General features: G+C 39.3%; 1 protein-coding gene across 1 annotated transcript in view; it reads left to right on the top strand.

Moving 5' to 3' along the window:
• Positions 1–22074, top strand: part of pcsk2 (proprotein convertase subtilisin/kexin type 2) — a 70029-nt gene that overhangs the window by 20651 nt on the left and 27304 nt on the right. The window contains exons 5-8 of the mRNA XM_056471619.1: positions 154–191; positions 12219–12295; positions 16539–16627; positions 18668–18843. Coding sequence (XP_056327594.1) covers positions 154–191; positions 12219–12295; positions 16539–16627; positions 18668–18843 — 380 coding nt within the window. The remainder of the gene's footprint in view (positions 1–153; positions 192–12218; positions 12296–16538; positions 16628–18667; positions 18844–22074) is intronic.

Genomic DNA, 22074 nt, shown 5'->3' with positions numbered 1-22074 from the left:
TGTATACTCAATTATACTTTCGCTTTTACCTGTGAACTTTAGTTTTGGTCTTTATTTGTATTTAAATGAATAAAAATAAAACAATATTCACCAAAATATTATCTATCTTGCATTTCTGAGCAATAATATACCCCTTTTGACATCTCTTGACAGGTATTGATTATCTACATCCAGATCTCGCCTCAAATTACGTAAGTACTTGCTTTTTTCCTTATTAAATGTTGAATATGAACACTCCAGAAAAGAGCGCCACAAGTGTTTGCTGATCTTCTGACACTGAACAGGATTTTGGACAGGAAATTACTTGTTTAGGATGAAAATTTGGGGCGGCACGGTAGCTCAGTGGTCAGCACTGTGGCCTCACAGCAGGAGGGTCGCTAGTTCGAGTCCCAGCTGGGTCAGTTGGCATTTCTGTGTGTAGTTTGCATGTTCTCCCAGTGTTGACGTGGGTTTCCTCCGGGTGCTCCGGTTTCCCCCACAGTCCAAACACATGCGCTATAGGGGAGTTGATGAACTAAACTGGCCGTAGTGTATGTGTGTAAATAAGTGTGTATGGGTGTTTCCCAGTAATGAGCATCCGCTGTGTAAAACATATGCTGGAATAGTTGCCGGTTCATTCCGCTGTGGTGACCCCTGATTAAAAAGGAACTAAGCCGAAGGAAAATGAATGAATGAGCATGAATTTTGTCAGCTTTTGAGTTCCTCTCACACTCAAAAAAAGATTGTGATGCATGTTCAAGCTACTTAATCAAAATGAGCTGAAACGACACAATTCTTGAGCTTTTTGAGACAACTTGATTTATGTTCAGTCTGCTTAAACTTGTTAAGTTAATTGAATTGTGTCGGGACAACTGCATTTTTTACAGTGCACTCATCTGCATCTCAGCTAGTCCAGATTGTTTATCTGGCTGTTTAATGCTAATGTTTCCATCTGAATCATGAGCTCCTTTGTGTCCAAACACTGCAGCGTTTTCCATTTCTGAATCTAATTAATGTTTAATGTTTCTGCGGCTTATGAAGCAGTTTAGCATGCACAATACCCTGAAAAAAAAAGATTCATTGAATTTACTATACTTAAAAAAAGTTTTTTTTTAAGGTGGGTGTTTTCACACCTCTAGTTTGAAAAAGTCAGGCAAGTGGGTGTGTCCAGCTTTGTTTAGGTGGGAGTGTCCAGTGGCGAAAGATTCATTATGTTTTATTACGTGCACGTGCTGATTTTCACAGCAGCAACACAAACACTGACGCAGGGGAGATAGACAGTGACTGCATTTACATGGACATCAGTTATCAAATGATTTGCCTTAATCTGAATAAGACAATAATATGATCAAGGTGTTTACATGAGCTGCTTTTTGAATGTTCCTTTCATGATCCTGTTTTACATGTTATAGCACATAACACGATTAACGTCATTTCCTCTGGAGTTTCATCTAATTTCGAGTGTTTCATTTTAATTTGTCGACTTCAACTGCAGTTTGGCACTTTAACTTTCATTCAGGAACATTTCATGCATGCCCCCGAGACAAACGTGATGTTGGATGCGAGGAACTGCTGGAAGAGTGTTGTTTTAATGGAAATTTTGATAGTGCACGCTGAATGGTAGAAAAAAACTCCTCTGCATTTCTCGGTAGACTTGGTAGGTGCAGAGAATAGTGTCAAACAGCCATCTGTGTATAAACTATCCTGTCACAAAATGTGGCAAAAATCCTACACGATGGTAATAGTTTGATTGTGGTGTTTACATGTTTGGAGAGCGGCATTTACAGCGGATCTTTCAGCCTATAATATTGTAGTGATATAAACTTAGTAACTAAATCATTTAGACTAAGGTATGTCTTTAAAAACTGAACGAGTACTGACAATACTAACTAACTTTGCCATCTGAATAAACAAGAAAGAAGAGTGGCAAATGCAGATTTCACCATTTCCAGATGTGAAAAGCTCTCGGGTAAATAATGTTACTTACAAACATATTTTTGTTGCGTGTTAGCAGACCACTGTAATCCACACATGTGGATCCACACGCCAGCTGTGTTCTCATCACGGGGAAATGGAAACAAAACCTTTGTTGTGGCACATTTATAAACGTAACACTGACGACCCATGTCTCCCAACACTTCTATTTCTTTTTCCACTTGTTTAATCACGGTTGGCTGCACATCGTGGCATCTCTCACAACGTGGCATCTTCGAAGCGATCACGCATATTAATGAAGTTGCACTTCATTCACAATAGAGCGCGCTGATTGATTCAAACCAAGTCTTTTTCATGAAGACGTCACGTTATACCCACCGGTACAGACATCCAGTCTCCACGCTGAAATTTACACGATGATCTCACCGCCGTGACGCAGCTACAAAATTTCTTTTCAAACTGGAAGACGAATTAGCTCGAAATAACGCAAAAACAACCAATTTTCCCTTTTTTGTGAAATACATGTGTCCTGATAGTGTTTTTAACAATGTGGGACACACATATGACTGTCAACGTCTCAAATGTGTTTAGCTGTTTCGTAACCCTTTAAGGTATAGTTCGAGGAACACACCAAAACATTTGATTATTTTTAGGAAGTTTCGAGTTTTTGTAACCGACAAACACAGCTCAAACCATGAAAGCAGACGTGTCAGATAAATGATCTGAGATGAGCTGGGATTTTTGCTGAAAATCTGGTCAAAATGAGAAACAATATTATTTCTCTTCCCCCATTGGCAGATTATTTTGCTTGTTTTAAGTAAAAACTCTCTTCATTTTGACTCATTATTTCTGAAAACAACACTAGATTTTGTGCTTGTCTAGAAAATGCTTCTTGACATAAGAGTTTGTAGATATTTGGACTAGAAACAAGACAGAAACTCAAAGTAAGAGAGGCATTTTTTTGCAGTGTGCAAGTATTGTTCATGTTGGTAAATACATTACCTAACATTAACTCATGAAGCCTTATGGTAAAGTGTGACCGTATACATTCATTTGTTTTCTTTTCAGTTTAGTCCCTTTATTAATCCGGGGTCGCCACAGCGGAATGAACCGCCAACATATGTTTTACACAGCGGATGCCCTTCCAGCCGCAACCCATCTCTGGAAAACATCCACACACTCATCCACATCAGACAATTTTAGCCTGCCCAATTGACCTGTACCACATGTCTTTGGACTGTGGGGGAAACCGGAGGAAACCCACGCGAACGCAGGGAGAACATGCAAACTCCACACAGAAACACCAACCGACCCAGCCAAGGCTTGAACCGGCGACCTTCTTGCTGTGAGGCGACAGCACTACTGCGCCACTGCGTCGCCTGTGACCTTATAGTGTTTATTATTGTAATTCTCTAACGAAATCATGCAGTGGAAGTCAGAAGCAGAATATTTGCACATCTTCCTGGATATCTGCCAGTGCAATAGAGAGGTTATTGTTTTGAGACCCGCTGAGCTCTATGAGCCGCGGGTGTGTGTGTGTGTGTGTGTGTGTGTGTGTGTGTGTGTGTGTGTGTGTGTGTGCACCGCAGATGAGTTTCATCCCAAAAATAACCCAGCTGACTGCGCTGGGGGAAGATGCTGGTATACGCTCCACTCGTCTGATGTCTTCAACCGGGTCCTGCTGGAGCATAATTCACCACGTCTCCGCTGCTATAGGGCTGCACAATACTGGGAAAATCTGACATGGCCATATTTTGTATTTCTGCGATTTATATACTGCAATATATAGTTAAAGTCTGAATTATTAGCACTGTTGCCTCACAGCAATAAGGTCACTAGTTCGAGCCTCGGCTGGGTCAGTTGGTGTTTCTGTGTGGAGTTTGCATGTTCTCTCCGTGTTGGTGTGGGTTTCCTCCGGGTGCTCCGGTTTTCCCCACAGTCCAAACATATGCGCTATAGGGGAATTGATGAGCTAAACTGACTGTAGTGTATGAATGTGTGTGTGAATGAGTGTGTATGTGTGTTTCCCAGTACTGGGTTGCAGCTGGAAGGGCATTTGCTGCATGTGGCGACCCCTGATAATAGCCGCACACATATACAGGCAGGCACACACACATATACACATACTCCCACACACACACACACACTGACAGACCCATTGAAACATTTGTTTGTGTGTGTGTGTGCCTGAAGTGTGCGCGGTTAAAAATAGATTCAGGATAATTTGCCTAATAAGGACTAATGTGGGATGAGGAGCGCATTAGCATAATCGTTTGAAGGATTTTTAATTTTTTTTGATGACAGGGGACTGGATTTAATTCATTGCTCGCTAACTGCAGTCTCCAGGCGGAGGCCAAATGGAGAAACGCCAGACAGCAGAGCATCACGCTTCAGCCGCGCACCAGTGCTACTTTCCAACGAGCTCTCCGTTTCCATGGCGATCAGGATGATGTCATGCATAGAGTCCATAGCATGTGCTTAAACTTTCAGCACATAGAAATACCGCAGCATCATCAACTATTTACAACCATTATACACAAGAAAATGACTTTTACTGCTTGATCAAACGTATTTAACAACAATTATGTTGTTTTTTTTGGGACAACTTAATTGTTTGGCTGTAACACAGGTTTATTTTGGATATGCACCCCTGTCTATATTTCTGGAGAGCATGAATTATGCACCCAGAAGTACGTTTGGCTGCAGTTTGTCTTTAAAATGAATGCTATGGGGCGGTATGATGCCGCCGATGGCTTCTGTTGCTTTTCACGCTACCAGCTGACCACTTACCTCCATGTGGACGGCTTTTCCGCTGTTACGAGTTTGCCCAGTAGCTTGCCGAATACACTGTCAAACTTGGGACATGAAGTGGAGTTGACCGCGGCGATGGGATTCGAGAGTGGCGAAGAGAGGTTCCAGAAAGCAGGCAAAACAAATGCCAAATAAAAATATAAATAAATAAACAGACTGAAAACGATGTGCTGAAATCACACGACTGCTTTAATTTTTCTAAATTGCTTTTGAAAACACTATCGGTTGGGTTTAGGGAGGGGGGTGGGTGGGTCAGTCGGCAGCAAGCTGACCTGGTTGGCTGACGTGTATATTGCGCCCTCTGGTGGATTTACGCGAGAAATTTGAGATCATCAAAAAGCAAACACAGCGGCCTCTGGTGGATTTGCAAAAACAAAAACTGCAAGCAGATGTACCTCCGCTTACGTTTTTTGCTGTCCCCAGAAATGTAGACCTGGGTACGTATCCGCAATGAGCCTGGGTTGGTTTTATGTTCAATGCACTTAAATTTGTACTTGAAGGAATCTAGTGGAGCCCATCATTTTTTTACAGTGTCGTAAACTATAACTGCTTTGTTTACTTTAAACAATAAATCTCAACTGTTGCAGTATATTTATACCTAAATGTACTGATTTATATCTAAAATTCACACTGCAAAAAATAATTTTCTTACTCAAGTGTTTGTTTTGTTTCTAGTCCAAGTATTCAATCATTGATTCATTTTCTTTTCGGCTTAGCCCCTTTATTAATCTGGGGTCGCCACAGCGGAATGGACCACCAACTAATCCAGCATGTGTTTTATGCAGCGTATGCCCTTTAAGCTGCAACCCATCACTGGGAAACACACATCCACACACAATCATTCATACACATACACTACGAACAGTTTTAGCTTACCCAATTCACCTGTAACTGGAGCACCTGGAGGAAAAACACACAAGCACCGGGAGAACATGCAAACTCCACACAGAAATACCAACTGACCCAGCTGAGGCTCAAACCAGCGACTTTCTTGCTATGAGGCGATTGTGCTACCCACTGCGCCACCGTGACGCCTCCAAGTATCCACAAATTCTTAAATCAGTAAGATAAAGTCAAAATATATTTTATTTTCAGAAATAAATCATCAAAATTAAGTAAATTACAAGTGAAATGATCTTATTTCAGAGTTATTTCTGAAATAAATCAAAATGCTTGTCTAGAAAATGCTTCTGGATTTAAGAGTTTTTAGATATTTGGACTAGAAATAAGACAAACAGTCACAGAAACTGTACAGAATACAGAATAATACATAGACATAACGCCTGATCCAATTTTATTTCAGTTACTTGCCTATAAACATCAACTACAAAAAACAACTAAATAAATAAAATATATTGAGTCAAAAACAAATAAAGGCTAAAGCAATAATAATATGGTCTAATAGTTTATACACACAATAATTAGGTTATGTTCATATCAGGGACTGACACACACCTGTTCTGCTTTTCTGTGATTAGTCCTGACAATAATTAAGCCGTGGTTTTCCATTGTGCGTGCTCTTGTATTGTTTTGTTAATGTGTTCATGTTTCGTGGTTGTATTCATGTTTTTTCATGTAATTTCCTGTGTATTCCCTGTGGATTTATTATAAACGCTGCTTTTGTTCTCTACTCCTTTGTTGTGCACTTTTGTTTTACAACCAGTAGCCTGTTACACAACACCAGAACCTCAGACTGAGTAATATGGTTTCACACTGCTTTTATAACTTAGAGTTTTTGTCTTGTTTAAAGTCCAAATATCTATAAGTTCTTAAATCAGGCTGAATTTGCTAGAAAGGTAAAACATATTGTCTTCTTTTTTAAATAAAATGTTAAAATTGAGTGAGTTTTTCCTCAAAACAAGCAAAATAATCTTGTTTCAAAACAAAAACAGGACTCTTTAACTAAGCCCACTGGCAGGTTATTTTGTTTGTTTTAAGGAAAAACTCACTTAATTTTCATTCATTTTTCTAAAAACAAGACATTTTATTGCTTGTCTAGAAAAGTCCTCGTCATTTAGGAATTTTTTCACATCTTAAAATTAACAACAACCTAAAGTAAAAATTTTGGGGGGAATTTTGTGTCACTTTCTTTTCGCTGATAAGATATGCAGCCAGTTACACAAAGTTCCTGTTAGACTCCAGGCGATACTTCCGGGTTTCATTCCACCCCAGCCTCGATTTCTCTTTTGAAATGGTGGCCGGGTGAAATCAGTCTATTGTGTTCCATTGTGTCCCATTGTGTCCCATTGTGTTCCATTGTGTAGCATTGGGTTCCTGTGTGTTCCACTGTGTTCTGTTGTGTCTCGTTGTGTTTCATTATGTTCCGTTGTGTCCCAGTTCATTCCATTTTGTTCCATTTGTATTCCATTGTGTTCCGTTGTGTCCCAGTGAGTTCCAGTGCATCCCATTACATCCTATTGTGTTCCATTGTGTTCCTGAGTGTTCCACTGTGTTCTGTTGTGTGTCGTTGTGTTTCACTATGTTCCGTTGTGTCCCTGTGCATTCCATTTTGTTCTATTTGTGTTCCGTTGTGTCCCAGTGAGTTCCAGTGCGCATCTCATTGCATCCTATTGTGTTCCTTTGTGTTCCACTGTGTTCTGTTGTGTGTCGTTGTGTTTCATTATGTTCTGTTGTGTCCCAGTGTATTCCATTTTGTTCCATTTGTATTCCATTGTTTTCCATTGTGTCCCAGCGAGTTCCAGTGCATCCCATTGCATCCTATTGTGTTCCATTGGGTTCCTGTGTGTTCCACCGTGTTCTGTTGTGTCTCATTGTTTCATTATGTTCCGTTGTGTCCCAGTGCATTCCAGTTTGTTCCATTTGTATTTCATTGTGTTCCATTGTGTCCCAGTGAGTTCCAGTGCATCTCATTGCATCTTATTGTGTTCCGTTGTGTCCTAGTTTCTTCCAGTGCGTTCCATTGTATTCCATTGTGCTGCCTTTGCATTCCATTGTGTACCCGTGCGTTCCAGTGCATTCCAGTGTGTCCCATTGCGTCCCATTGTGTTCTATTGTGTTCCACTGTGTTCTGTTGCTCTCCGTTATGTCCCATTATGTTCCATTGTGTTCTATTGTTTACCATTGTGTTCTATTGTGTCCCATTGTATTCCTGTGTGTTCCAGTGTGTTTTGTTGGGTCTCGTTGGGTTCCATTATGTTTCGTTGTGTCTCAGTTTGTTCCATTGCATTCCATTGTTTTCCATTGTGTTCCGTTGCATTCCAATATGTTCCATTGTGTTCCATTGCGTCCAAATCTGTCCCATTGTGTCCCATTGCATTCTATTGTGTCCCAGTGTGTTGCATTGTGTTCCATGGTATTCTAGTGTGTCCCATTGGGTTAGATTGTGTTTAATTGTTGTCATAATTGGCTACAACAACCTTCTGGATTTATTTTATCCTCAACTTATTTTTCAATCAAATAACTGCTGTGTTTGCACATAGAAGATTCATTAAATTGCGATCAGTGATGATGTTTTGAAACCCTGATTCTATCTTTGCTCTCCGTTAATGAACCCTCAGGGCCGCAGACTGGACATCATTTCCTCTTTTCCAGTGCGCTGAAGTGAAGCAGAGTATATGAGTCTCTCTTATGATTGCTCAGATGGACTCTGTGTACAGATGTGCTGCTGTATAGCGGACGGATGTGTCATTTGTTCCTGTGCTGTCTGTGGTTTTGTGTTCAGGGCCTCGCTGGCCATTATCATGCTCTACTTTCTCAGGCTCTTTATTCTGTGCCGGACGCATTGATGGTTGAGTTTTAATGGTCTGAGTTTTTATAAAGGAAAATTCTTTCGTGATTCACAACAGCCTTTACTAAAGTTATATATCAACTTATGTGGAGCACCAGTGCAGATACGCTGTAAATAAGGGAAAAGTAAAACAAATTGAAATATTTGGAACTATTTATATGGAAGAAAATTCCCCTCCTGTTACATTGCTTTACATTTTTGAGGAGATTTTTTTCAACGCATTTATAAACATAATTGTTTAATAATGAATTTCTTTGTCTTTGTCATGATGACAGCACATAATATTAGACTAGATATTCTTCAAGACACTAGTATTCAGCTTAAAGTGACATTTAAAGGCTTAACTAGGTTAATTAGGGTAAAGGTAGGGTAATAGGGTACAGTATATGCCGAAGTATGCTAATAGGACTTTTAATTTGCCAGTAACTTGGGTTAAGTGCTTCCGGTGAATTGTATGCCATTGCAAAATTGGCACGTTTAAGGTCTGTTTCTTTATAATATGAGCATTTATTTTACCTCAGTATATTCAATGGAGCTTTTGCACTAGCCTGCCGATTCTGACAGGCGCGTGCGAGTAAACAGCTTTTTGTCTTGTTTTATGCCTGAGTAACTAAATAAATGCCAAGGTCTGTTTAACTGAGTGTATTTTAATTACGTTACAACATCAATGCTGTAAAAGTAATCATATAAAATGGAAAAAAACTTACAATAACAGGTCACCGGTAGTTTATCAGTATGGGAACAACACTAGCTCGGCATATACCCTATCAGGCAAGTCATTGTATAACAGCAGTTTGGGCTAATAATATTGGCTTAAATTTGGCCGAAATTAAAAACAAGACTAATTTAAAAAAGACTTTCTTCAGCAGAAAAAATATTATTGGAAATACTGTGAAAATTTCTGTGCTCCATTAGATATCTCACTTGAGAAATATTTGAAAAAGAATAAATATTGTACAGGGGGGTGAACAATTTAGCCCCTAACCATATATAAAGATCTTCCAGACTTCCTGGTTGTCTGTGAAAGCCTAATGTTTGATTATACTGAAGGAGTTATTGTTTGCTAGTAAAATCAATAGGTTGTGAGGTCTCCATTGCAATTAATCACATTGCACTTCAATAAATCATATGTAACACAATTTAAGTTGGTTTTCATCTGTGCAGTTGTTTGGTGTGTCCCTAAGACTAAGACTAAATCCAAATTTGCTGTCTAAAAACCTTACTGACAGACAAGCAAAAGCCAACAATTAGGAAGGTGTTTCATGTCTTCGCCAACCAAACACTAAAATATCCTTACTAATTACAAGAGAATGCTCATTAGCAGTGCACGCGTCAGGCTTTCTCAATAGACAACATTGAAGAAAATGCTGGAAGAAATTCTTGCCACACATTGAATCCGGTGGCATTGTCTCATTGGTCACCTTTATGATCTGTTAATTAGCAGATAATTAACAGATATTTTGTGCTCCTGCGGTCACTCCTTCCTCTCAGTAACATGCACAAATTCGTCATTAATCCACTCCGAGGAACCAGAAACTTGTGTTTAGTCAATCTGTGCACTGTAAACAACATCTGTTAATGAACAATTTCTGTATTTTGTATGTTTTTTGTTTTCGAATTGCATTATGGGATGTTGATCTCTGCTCTGTCCACTTTTGATGTAGAAAATTCAGCTCTATGATTTAACAAAGTGACTTTTATTGACATTTTAGTGGTTTGAGATGATGTAGAAGAAATAACATCTAGAGAAACAAGTCTGTAAAATTACAGAAAATGTACTGCCAGTTTATTACAAAGCTTTTGTGGTGTGATATACAACACCAACACACACAGTATGGCACAGTAAACTATTACAATTGTCTATAAAATTCACTTATTTGGACTTTTCCAAGGTTAAAAATCGCCGGAAGAAGAGTCAAGATCCCATAATGCAATTCAAAAGCATCAATAGATGGAGAAAAAAAGAAACAGGAATCACAAAATATGGAAAACTGCTAAATTACGTATGGTTTTTACAGTGTAGTATAACCAAGATCCCCAGATGGAAAATGCATGTGCTAAAATCCACAAATGTTTGCAGATTTTTGAGCCCATTATTCAGTCTGTTTATTTACATTTGTAGATGTCTGTAAATATATATATATATATATATATATATATATATATATATATAATTTTTTTTAATATATTATTGACTAATATGCACATATTTATTTGATTTATGTGCAATAGTTTGCAAAGTCATATTTTCTCTTTCAGTAGATATATTATATGAGACTTTATTTACCACACAAGTGGTTAAATTGGCTGATTTGCTTTGTAAACCTTAAATAAAAGTTCTATTTTTTTTTTAAGTTTTATTTCATGCGTTTTTTTTAATATACTATTCTCTCAAAGTCATTCCACATAAATCCAACACAAAGTTTTGCGCAAAAACAAATACAGTTTTATTTTAAATTCTGTAATATAATTGGAAAATATGCACATTTTAGATACATTATGTACAATACAATTTAAGCAATATTTTCTGTATTTAGTGGATGTATTGCATGAGAAAATGCTGAAGTTTGGTATTTTTATTTTTAATGTTTTCTTTCAATCATTCAACAAAAATCCCCAGATTATTTTCATTCATTCATTCATTCATTCATTCATTCATTCATTCATTCATTCATTCATTCATTCATTTTCTTTTTGGCTTAGTGCCTTTATTAATCTGGGGTCGTTACAGCGGAATGAATCGCCAGCTTATCCAGCACGTTTTTTATGCTGCGGATGCCCTTCCAGCTGCAACCCATCACTGGGAAATATTATTATTATTATTATTATTTTTATGAATTTTTTTACTAAATTTACAAAATTAACATAAATCTTTGCCGGAAATCTAATTAATATAATAATTGCAGCCTAAAATGACAGGTTTTGACGTGACTTTTCTCAAAATTTGTGCCAATATTTATGGCATTACTTGTGTTGTTTTACTGTGAAAATATACACCAATTTGAAAGCCATAAATGAACTCATGCAAAATTATAGATAATAAAGTAGAACATATATTTACATATCTGTAATTCCAATGGTTTAAAAATATTCATAAACTGGCGTTTTTGTTATATTTTAATATACAGTATCTCTTGTATATCATGATAAAAACAAAGGACTCATCCGCCGATCTTACATTTAGTTGATGCCACACACATTTCATACCTCATTTCTCTTCTTGTCAGAGCTGAATGAAGCTCCTCACGTCATTCAGGTGTCAACGTGGCTGAAATAAATGATCTAATTAACAAATAACTAAACGAATGCTTAATGAGGGACGAGCACAATGAGGATTCCTGAGATGATTTCTGAATGACTAATTATTGAAATGAAGCTCATTGTTTGTGTCGCCAACCTGATTTCACCAAGTAGGACGTGATCCTGGATTAACATTCTAATCAGCCAATCAGAATCAAGGGATGCGTTTACAGTTTATGTTTAGGCATACGGTTAGGTTCATGCACTTCTATGATTGTTATCCAACTATTATTCCTCTCTAATTTTGAGAATATCTTAGGTTATGGTTGGGTTTAGGGGTAGGGAATAGGTATGGACTACATTTTCCAACAAAAATGATGTTCCAGGATCAGCATAGATGTTAATCCAGGATCGAATTGTACTTGGCAAAATCATGACGTGCGCATTAGTGTTGATATGATTATCAGATATTCCTAAAACTTAACCTTTTTTGTTGGTGTTTCAGAATGCAGAAGCCAGCTTTGACTTCAGTAGCAATGACCCATACCCTTACCCACGCTACACCGACGACTGGTTTAACAGGTAATCACACCATTTTACTGTATATTTTGTCATTAGCAGTATATACGCTACCTGACACAAGTCTTGTTGTGGATCTCAGTTGTAAGAGCAGCAAATAATAGCTTGACTTCTAGTTGATCATTTGGAAAAGTGTCAGAAGGTGGATTTCTCTGCTGAATCTTCTGTTGATCTGCATCCCAATCATCACCAATACTGTGGAAGACCTACTGGAACCTGCATGGAGTCAAGATTCTCATAGAAATCAGTCAAGTTTGGTGAAGGAGAAATCATGGTTTGGGGTTATATTCAGTATGGGGGCGTGTGAGAGATCTGCAGAGTGGATGATCAACATCAACAGCCTGAGGTATCAAGACATTTGTGCTGCCCATTACATTACAAACCACCGGAGAGGGACAATTCTCCAGCAGGATAGCGCTCCTTCTCATACTTCAGCCTCCACATCAAAGCTCCTGAAAGCAAAGCAGGCAAAGGTACTCCAGGATTGGCCAGCCCAGTCACCAGACATGAACATTATTGAGTAAGATGAAGGAGGAGGCGTTGAAGATGAACACAAAGACTCTTGATGAACTCTGGGAGTCCTGCAAGAAGGCTTTCTTCACCATTCCAGATGACTTTATTAATCAGTGATTTGAGTCATGTCAGAGATGTATGGATGCAGTCCTCCAAGCTCATGATGGAGTCAGACACAATATTCATTCTGTTTCCACTGCAGCATGAGCACATATTCTATACTGGACATTATTGAAGGTTCAGTGAGCAGACTTTAGTCTAAGCAGAGTCAGACCTTACTGTCCTAATCAAATCAGTCAACATCAAGACATGATCAGATTTTATTGTGCTCAAATAACCCTCATCTAGAGGCCTTTACCTTTCATATAAGACACTTCTGATACCAAATGATCAACTAGAAGTCCAGTTATTATTTGTTATTCCTAAAACTTGGATAAGCAGCAAGACTTTTGTCAGGTAGTGTATTATAAACATAAATATATATATATATATAAATAATTCAAATGAAAATATTGTCATTTAGAGCATTTTTAAAATAAAAACTTAAATAAAATAACAATGGTGAGAAAAGCATTTGTTGCGGTTGTCCAATAAAATGAATATAAAGATGTCTTAAAATTAAGAGTTTTCCCTTAAAACAAGTAAAATATTATGCAAGTGGGGTAAGTAAAATAATCTTGTTTTCTCTTTGAAATGTAGATAATTGGACTAAACTGTAAAAAATATCCACAAATGAACCGTTTTCTGCATTTTGTGATGTTTTCATTTGAATTGTTTTACCCCGTTTGCTTCAGTTGTGGCTAGATCGAATACATTTGCAGCCGGAAGTTAACGAGAATTATTTCTATTATTTATTAAATTTCCCATTTATTATATTTTATTAACGTTTACACCCACTCCAACCCTAAACTCAACCCTCACAGTAATGTTAAAACAGAAGTTGTACCAAGTATTATCAGAATCAGAATCAGAATCAGAATCAGAAAGAGCTTTATTGCCAGGTATGTTCACACATACGAGGAATTTGTTTTCGTGACAGAGCTTCTACAGTGCAACAGGATAACAGAGACAGGACAAAAAACAGATAATAAATATATTTTAAAAAATAGAAGTAAGTAGTGAATGCAAATTTATTTATGCTATCTATTAAATGACCCAATAAATTGTATTTTTTAACGCCTACCCCCACCCCCACCCTAAACACAACCATCACAGTACTGTAAAAATATGAATTATTGTTATACAGCGTCATAAAGAAATGCTGCTATATTAATGTGCATATCGCACTTCCGGCCAGCCGCATATCTGATCTAGGCTTTACCGTTTGTTTCTGCTTTTGAATTGCATTATGAGATCTTGATCATTCCAGCTTTTACAGCTTTTAACCTTGATAAGTTGAAAAAATTGACTTTTCTGCTCGTGTAATAGTTTGCACGGCTATATTGTCTGGGTTGTCATTGTATATTATGCTACAGAAACCTTGTAATACGCACATTGTGTTATCGATGCTGAAACGATATCTTGTGCATCACATTGACAGGTTTCGTAGCTTCATTCCTAAGTGCATAAGATGTAAAAGAGCTGTTCCTGGGTCAGTAGATGCGGCGGTAGATATCCGTGTCCCCAGCAGTGCAGTGAGCACTGAAGGATGAAGGACTCTCCGTATTGATTTTCCTTACACGCAGCTCCATTATAAGCCATCTTTCTCTGGCTCTCAGCCCAGATGCATTAACAGAGCCGCTCCGTCCACACTCTGACCACAGCCGAACGACCCAGAAGAAGAGCTTTTTAACACCATCATTTCACCTCTGCTTTAAAACTGAAGGAGGAGAAGAACTCAGTGCTCAATAAGACTTTGAGGACAACACATACACTTAATACACAAATAGACTTCATTGAACATGCACACATAGACCTACACATAGTACATCATGACAGTCATGATGACAGCTCATAATATTAGACTAGATATTCTTCAAGACACTAGTATTCAGCTTAAAGTGACATTTAAAGGCTTCACTAGGGTAATTAGGGTAAAGTTAGGGTAATTAGGCAAGTCATTGTATAACAGTGGTTTATTCTGGAGACAATCTAACACTAATATTGCTGAAGGGGGCTAATAATATTGACCTTAAAATGGGTTTAGAACAATTTAAAAACTGCTTTTATTCTAGCTGAAATAAAATAAATGAGACTTTCTCCAGAAGAAATAATATTAGAGGAAATACTGTGAGAAATTCCTGAATCTGTTCAACATCATAGCAGTGGAGAGAGATTTCTCCTGTGTTTACGGTGGACAGAAGGTGCCCTGCAGGAGGAAGAGCAGTGTGGATTGGCAAGACTTCTGTCAGTGAAGCTCCATCACACACACACACACACACACACAAACGTGCACAAACACATGCGCACATACAGACACACACATGGACAAATGCTCACACACATACTCACGCACAAACACGGACACAAATGCATGCAGACATACTCGCATACGTACAACACACGTACACACACTTGCGCACATACAGACACACACACAGACATGAACAAACATACACACAAATGCCCACACATACATACATGCACAAACACACACACACATGCACACACATACTCACATACATGCACAATCACACACACACAAAAACGCATGCACACACATACTCACATACATGCACAAATACACATGTACACACACACAAACACACATGCACGCATACAAACACACATGCGCACACACACATGTTCACACACAGACACATTTGCCCGCGCACACACACATGCTCACACACATGCACAAACACACACAGACACATACACAAATGCCCGGCTACACGCACGCACATACTTACATGCACAAACACACACACACACACACACACACACATGCTCACACACATACTTGCACACACAAACACACACAAATGCACAGCTGAACGTGCGCGCACACACACACACACACACGCACACACATGCACACACACACACACACACACACACACACACACACACACACGACCTGTAGTTACACACATCCTTATAGAAATAAAGCTACACCTGCATTGGCTTCTGAGCACTGATCTGAGCACAGCGTTTCCTGCCACGTTTTTACAGTGTGCACGTGATGAACGAGCAGAGTGTGTGTTGTGTTTTTCCAACATGTGTGTGTGTGTGTGTGTGTATGTGTGTGAGCAGCAGTAATATCCTCTGAGCTGCAGACTCATGCGTTCAGACGCTCATACTGTATATAAATAGAAACGCTGCTGTGTGTGCGTGTGTGTGTGTGTGTGTGTGTGTCTGTGGAGGAAGGAGAGACGCATCACACTTCATTCTGGCTCTTTCTGAGGATGGAGAAAATACTTATGACACATTTTAGCATCTTAAATACTTGAAAGCCAATCGCCTCACAGCAAGAAGGTCGCTGGTTCGAGTCCCGGCTGAGTCAGTTGGTCATTTCTGTGTGGAGTTTGCATGTTCTCCCCGTGTTGGTGTGGTTTTCCTCCAGGTGCTCCGGTTTCCCCCACAGTCCAAACACATGCGCTATAGGGGAATTGATTAACTAAATTGGCCGTAGAGTATGAGTGTGTGTGTAAATGAGTGTGTATGGGTGTTTCCCAGTACTGGGTTGCAGCTGGAAGGACATCTGCTGTGTAAAACATATGCTGGATAAGTTTGCAATTGTTACATACCAAGTAAATACCAAGTAAAAATCACTGTATAATCTGTGTTTCAGTCATGGCACTCGGTGTGCTGGCGAAGTGTCTGCGGTTTCCAACAACAACATCTGTGGGGTGGGCGTGGCCTACAACTCCAAGGTAGCAGGTATGTTTCTGATTGGTTCTTACAGCGATGACCTCATCACTTCATTAAATTTCGTACGCATCAGAAGGCTCTGTGCAGAATTGAATCAGCCTTCTAAAACCACACACAAATAAAAAAATCCTGCGATCTCCAGAGTGTGATAGTTATACTGATCAATCAGGATTCTATCGAGACCATGTTTTATTTTCTAGGCGATCAATAAAGTCGATGAATGGCTCCCTTTGTTTCTCATCCTAATGGGAAATCAGCTAAATGTATAACTTTTAGTCTTCCCACAGTATTCAATAGCCCGCACAAACATCAGCATCAATAACAACATCATTTACACTCTGCAGCACATTGATTTCCTCTTTTCAAAAGGCCACAATAGGAAAGCAGAGTATCTGTTATTAGTGAATGGGGAATATATCTTCTGTTTAGCTTTTGTCCTTCACAAAAGCAGATGCACTCGCTGTGACTCTTGCCTTCTGGGAAGGTTTTACATCTCCTTCATGTTGAGCAAGATTCCATGTGTGTTTTAATATCTTATGGTGCGCGGCAGTGGTCTTTTTATTGTGCGTTATAAGCAAAATAATCTGTTAATGGGGTAAGTAATATAATCTTATTTCAAAGTGATAGCATAACAATAACAAAAGGAATCAAGTTGTCATAACCCTAGGCTGCAGTGCCCATGAGGGACACTAGAGGGCGCTGCATCTAGACATTTGTATCGTTTGCACTTCATTTCCCATGTTTCTTCGCTTTTCGAATTGTGCATTGGTTTCAGCTGTGTCTTTATATGGTTTGGTTCTGTCTATTTAACCCTCTTTGTTTTGTTTGTCTTTCTAGATCATATTGCTTCAGTCTTTTGTTGCGTCATAAGTCGTAGTTTGGTTACTTTGTCTAAGTATTTTCTGCGTTTTGCTTTGCTTTCTAGTGGTGAACAGAGCGAGGTTTCGTGAAAACATTGAAAAAGTCGAAGATAATGTGTCGAGGCTTCGAAACATTTCAAAATCCGTCTCTACAGTGACACCTAGTGGTCATCTTTCATGTATTGCTCTGGAACAGCAATGAAACAGTTGCACAGATTGAGAAATTATACCCTACGTTGAATTATTGTGATATCACGAGAATTAGTGGAGCGGTTAGTGTTCCTGGCTAACATGCAAAGATAATTGGTTCGAATCCAGGCTGATGCAACTATAGAAACTTGGTTTCGTTAAAGGCTCTGTTCTTGTAACGTGCTTTGTTTTAACACTGGTCTGACATCCGAATGAACTCTTTGTGAATGAATTTATCTTGTTTTGGTCGTAAAAAGGTTCATATTAAAAAAAGACATTCATTCATTCGACTTAGTCCTTTATTTATCAGGGGTTGTCACAGCTGAATGAACCGCCAATTATTCCAGCATATGCTTTTTACTCAGCGGATGCCCTTCCAGCTGCAACCCAGTACTGGAGAACACCCATACACACTCGCATTCACACACACTACGGCCAATTTAGTTCATGTGTTTGGACTGTGGGGGAAACCGGAGCACCCGGAGGAAACCCACGCCAACACAGGGAGAACATGCAAACTCCATACAGAAACACCAACTGAATCAGCCAGGACTCGAACCAGCAACCTTCTTGCTGTAAGGCCACAGTGCTAACCACTAAGCTGCCATGCCATCCTGTTAAAATTCATTAAGTCAAAATTTCTGAGTATTTGTACACCAAATTTGAACTTGGGTCATGTGCAGCACAGTTAATCTTTGCCCCTGCACGGTCCACTAGGCTACGTAAGATAGGGGTTTTGTTTTTGACTCTGTCAATCAAAGGCAGATTCCCCAGGTCTCAAAATGCTTCTGAAATGACCAATGCTTTGAATCGGTCATGTGACCTGGGTGATTCAAAACGTTTCAGAGCAGTGTTTCAAAACATCTGCGGTTTGGGATCTCGACACCATGTTGAAATTTCAGTATTTTCTGAGTTTTGCTTTGCTTCAAGAGTTCAATAAGCTGCATCTGCATCCTTCACCACTTTGACTCAACCTCATTCATGACATCTTGTTCTGCAGGCATTCGTATGCTGGACCAGCCCTTCATGACAGACATCATCGAGGCGTCCTCCATCAGCCACATGCCACAGGTTATTGACATCTACAGTGCCAGCTGGGGTCCCACCGATGATGGAAAAACTGTAGACGGCCCCCGGGAGCTCACCCTGCAGGCCATGGCGGATGGAGTCAACAAGGTACTCAAGACAAAACACTGTGGAGCGAAATCTGTGCAAATATTTCACAAACAAATCCAGCATTTTGCAGACAAACATGACCTGCTTTGCAAAGAATCACTCGACTCGCGAACCAACAGAGAGCACTCTGCAAAAACAAAAGTTGGTTTGAACAAAAACCCAGTGGTGTTAACAAATAAATGTACTGGGTTTTACCAATTTAAAACATTTCCACATGGAGTAATTCTTAATTTATATGCCTATGGTGCTCTTATTGTTATTAACTTTTATAAAATTTATTTTTCAATTAAATATAATTTTTTTTTAAGCAGCTTGGTTTCAGCCGTTTCCCAGGAGAGTAACGTAAATTGACCCATATAACATAAATTGGCTAGTTTTTAACAGCAGACGGCGCTCTAGGCTAGTTTTAAACAGTAGATGGCACTCTAAGCTTGTTTTTAACAGTAGATGGTGCTCTAGGCTGTTTTTTTACAGCGGATGGCACTCTAGATTAGTTTTTTGCAGCAGATGGCGCTCTAGGCTAGTTTTAAACAGCAGACGGCACTCTAAGATTGTTTTTAACAGTAGATGGTGCTCAAGGCTAGTGTTTAGCAGCAGACAATGCTCTAGGCTAGTTTTTAACAGTAGACAATGCTTTAGGGTAGTTTTTTACAGCAGATGCCGCTCTAGATTAGTTTTTTGCAGCAGATGGCGCTCTAGACTAGTTTTTGGCAGCAGATGGCGCTCTAGGCTAGTGTTTAACAGCAAACGGTGCTCTAGGCTAGTTTTTTACAGCAGATGGCGCTCTAGATTAGTTTTTTGCAGCAGATGGCGCTCTAGACTAGTTTTTGGCAGCAGATGGCGCTCTAGGCTAGTGTTTAACAGCAAACGGTGCTCTAGGCTAGTTTTTTACAGCAGATGGCGCTCTAGATTAGTTTTTTACAGCAGATGGCGCTCTAGGCTAGTTTTTTACAGCAGATGGCACTCTAGGCTAGTTTTTAACAGCAGATGGCGCTCTAGTCTAGTTTTTTTTACAGCAGACGATGCTTTAGGGTAGTTATTAACAGTAGATGGCGCTCTAGGCTAGTTTTAAACAGCAGACGGCACTTTAAGATTGTTTTTAACAGTAGATGGTTCTCAAGGCTAATGTTTAACAGTAGACAATGCTCTAGGCTAGTTTTTAACAGTAGACAATGCTTTAGGGTAGTTTTTAACAGCAGATGGTGCTTTAGGCTAGTGTTCACCAGCAGACGATGCTCTAGGCTAGTTTTAACAGTAGATGGTGCACTAGATATTTATAATATATATTTTTTAATTAAATGAATAAAAATTACATTTTGGTCAGCACTGTTTTGCCAGGAGGGTGTTGTAAATTGACCAATAGCGCCATCTGCTGTCTTGGTGGAGGAAATGGTCCAAGTGCATTTGTGAGAAAATCTGCAGCTATCCAGCATGCACAAATTTCATGTTTGTTCAAGGGCTACATGCAGATGGACTGTATTTATTTATGAAGTATGGTTTACATATGTTAAACACAACATGGCTATTTGTTATATGCCACTGGGTTTTTGCTCAAACTGACTTTTGTTTTTGCAGAGTGCTTTCTGTTGGTTTGTGAGTCGAGTGATTCTTTGTAAAGCAGATCATGTTTGTCTGCAAAATGCTGCAATTGTTTATGAAATATTGGCACAGATTTTGTTTCATAAGACACTCTTGCACAGAATACCTCACAGGGTAAGCGTGGCTAAACCGATTCCCTCATGAATCCCCTGTTACTGTTGAGAGAGAGAAAAGAGAAGAAAATCAAGAGCAGAACTGCAGCATCTGTTCCAGTCAGATAAAATCCTGCAGTTCAGAGTCCTTCTGCTCTCTCTGCCACTTTATATCAGCTTTAACACAACCCGCAAAATAATGGGGACATTCTGAAAATAGCAGTGCATTTAGACATCCAGGTTCAAAATAAAACCAGATTAATGCTCCCACTTTATACTGGAACTAGAACTGTGGTGCAGAAACGTTTGATTCTGAGATTTCTTAAAATGTATTGCTATTCTATCTGGAATCTATTGTCAGCTTAGTTTAACAGTGGATGGTGCTCTAGGCTAGTTTATAACAGCACATGACACTCTAGATTGTGCTCTAGACTAGTTTTAACAGCAGATGGCGCTCTAGACTAGTTTTAACAGCAGATGGCGCTCTAGGCTAGTTTTAACAGCAGATGGCACTCTAGGCTAGATTTATCGGCAGATAGCGCTCTAGGCTAGTTTTTAACAGTAGACAGTGCGCTAGGCTAGTTTATAACAGCAGATGGCGCTCTAGGCTAGTTTATAACACCAGATGGCGCTCTAGGCTAGTTTATAACACCAGATGGTGCTCTAGGTTAGTTTATAACACCAGATGGCGCTCTAGGCTAATTTATAACACCAGATGGTGCTCTAGGCTAGTTTATAACAGCAGATGGCGCTCTTGGCTTGTTTATAACACCAGATGGTGCTCTAGGCTAGTTTATAACACCAGATGGCACATTAGGCTAGTTTATAACACCAGAGGGTGCTCTAGGCTAGTTTATAACACCAGATGGCGCTTTAGGCTAGTTTATAACACCAGATGGTGCTCTAGGCTAGTTTATAACACCAGAGGGTGCTCTAGGCTAGTTTATAACAGCAGATGGCACTCTAGGATAGTTTATAACAGCAGATGGCGCTTTAGGCTAGTTTATAACACCAGAGGGTGCTCTAGGCTAGTTTATAACACCAGATGGCGCTTTAGGCTAGTTTATAACACCAGATGATGCTCTAGGCTAGTTTATAACAGCAGACGGCACTCTAGGCTAGTTTATAACACCAGATGGTGCTCTAGGTTGGTTTATAACACCAGATGGCGCTCTTGGCTAATTTATAACAGCAGACGGCACTCTAGGCTAGTTTATAACACCAGATGGTGCTCTAGGTTGGTTTATAACACCAGATGGCGCTCTTGGCTAGTTTATAACAGCAGACGGCACTCTAGGCTAGTTTATAACACCAGATGGTGCTCTAGGTTGGTTTATAACACCAGATGGCGCTCTTGGCTAGTTTATAGCAGCAGACGGTGCTCTAGGTTAGTTTATAACACCAGATGGCGCTCTAGGCTATGCTAGCAGATGCTGGTCTAGGTTAGATTTTAACAGCAGACCCTACTAAGTTTGATTTTAGGGTGAAGCAATAAAAGCTTCTTGAGATTAAAGTCGTCATAATGTGTCTTTGTCTTATG

This window comes from Danio aesculapii, chromosome 13 (genome assembly GCF_903798145.1).
Source record: "Danio aesculapii chromosome 13, fDanAes4.1, whole genome shotgun sequence".
In the NCBI taxonomy this organism is placed as follows: Eukaryota; Metazoa; Chordata; class Actinopteri; order Cypriniformes; family Danionidae; genus Danio; species Danio aesculapii.
This window is presented reverse-complemented; position numbering and strand designations above follow the sequence as displayed.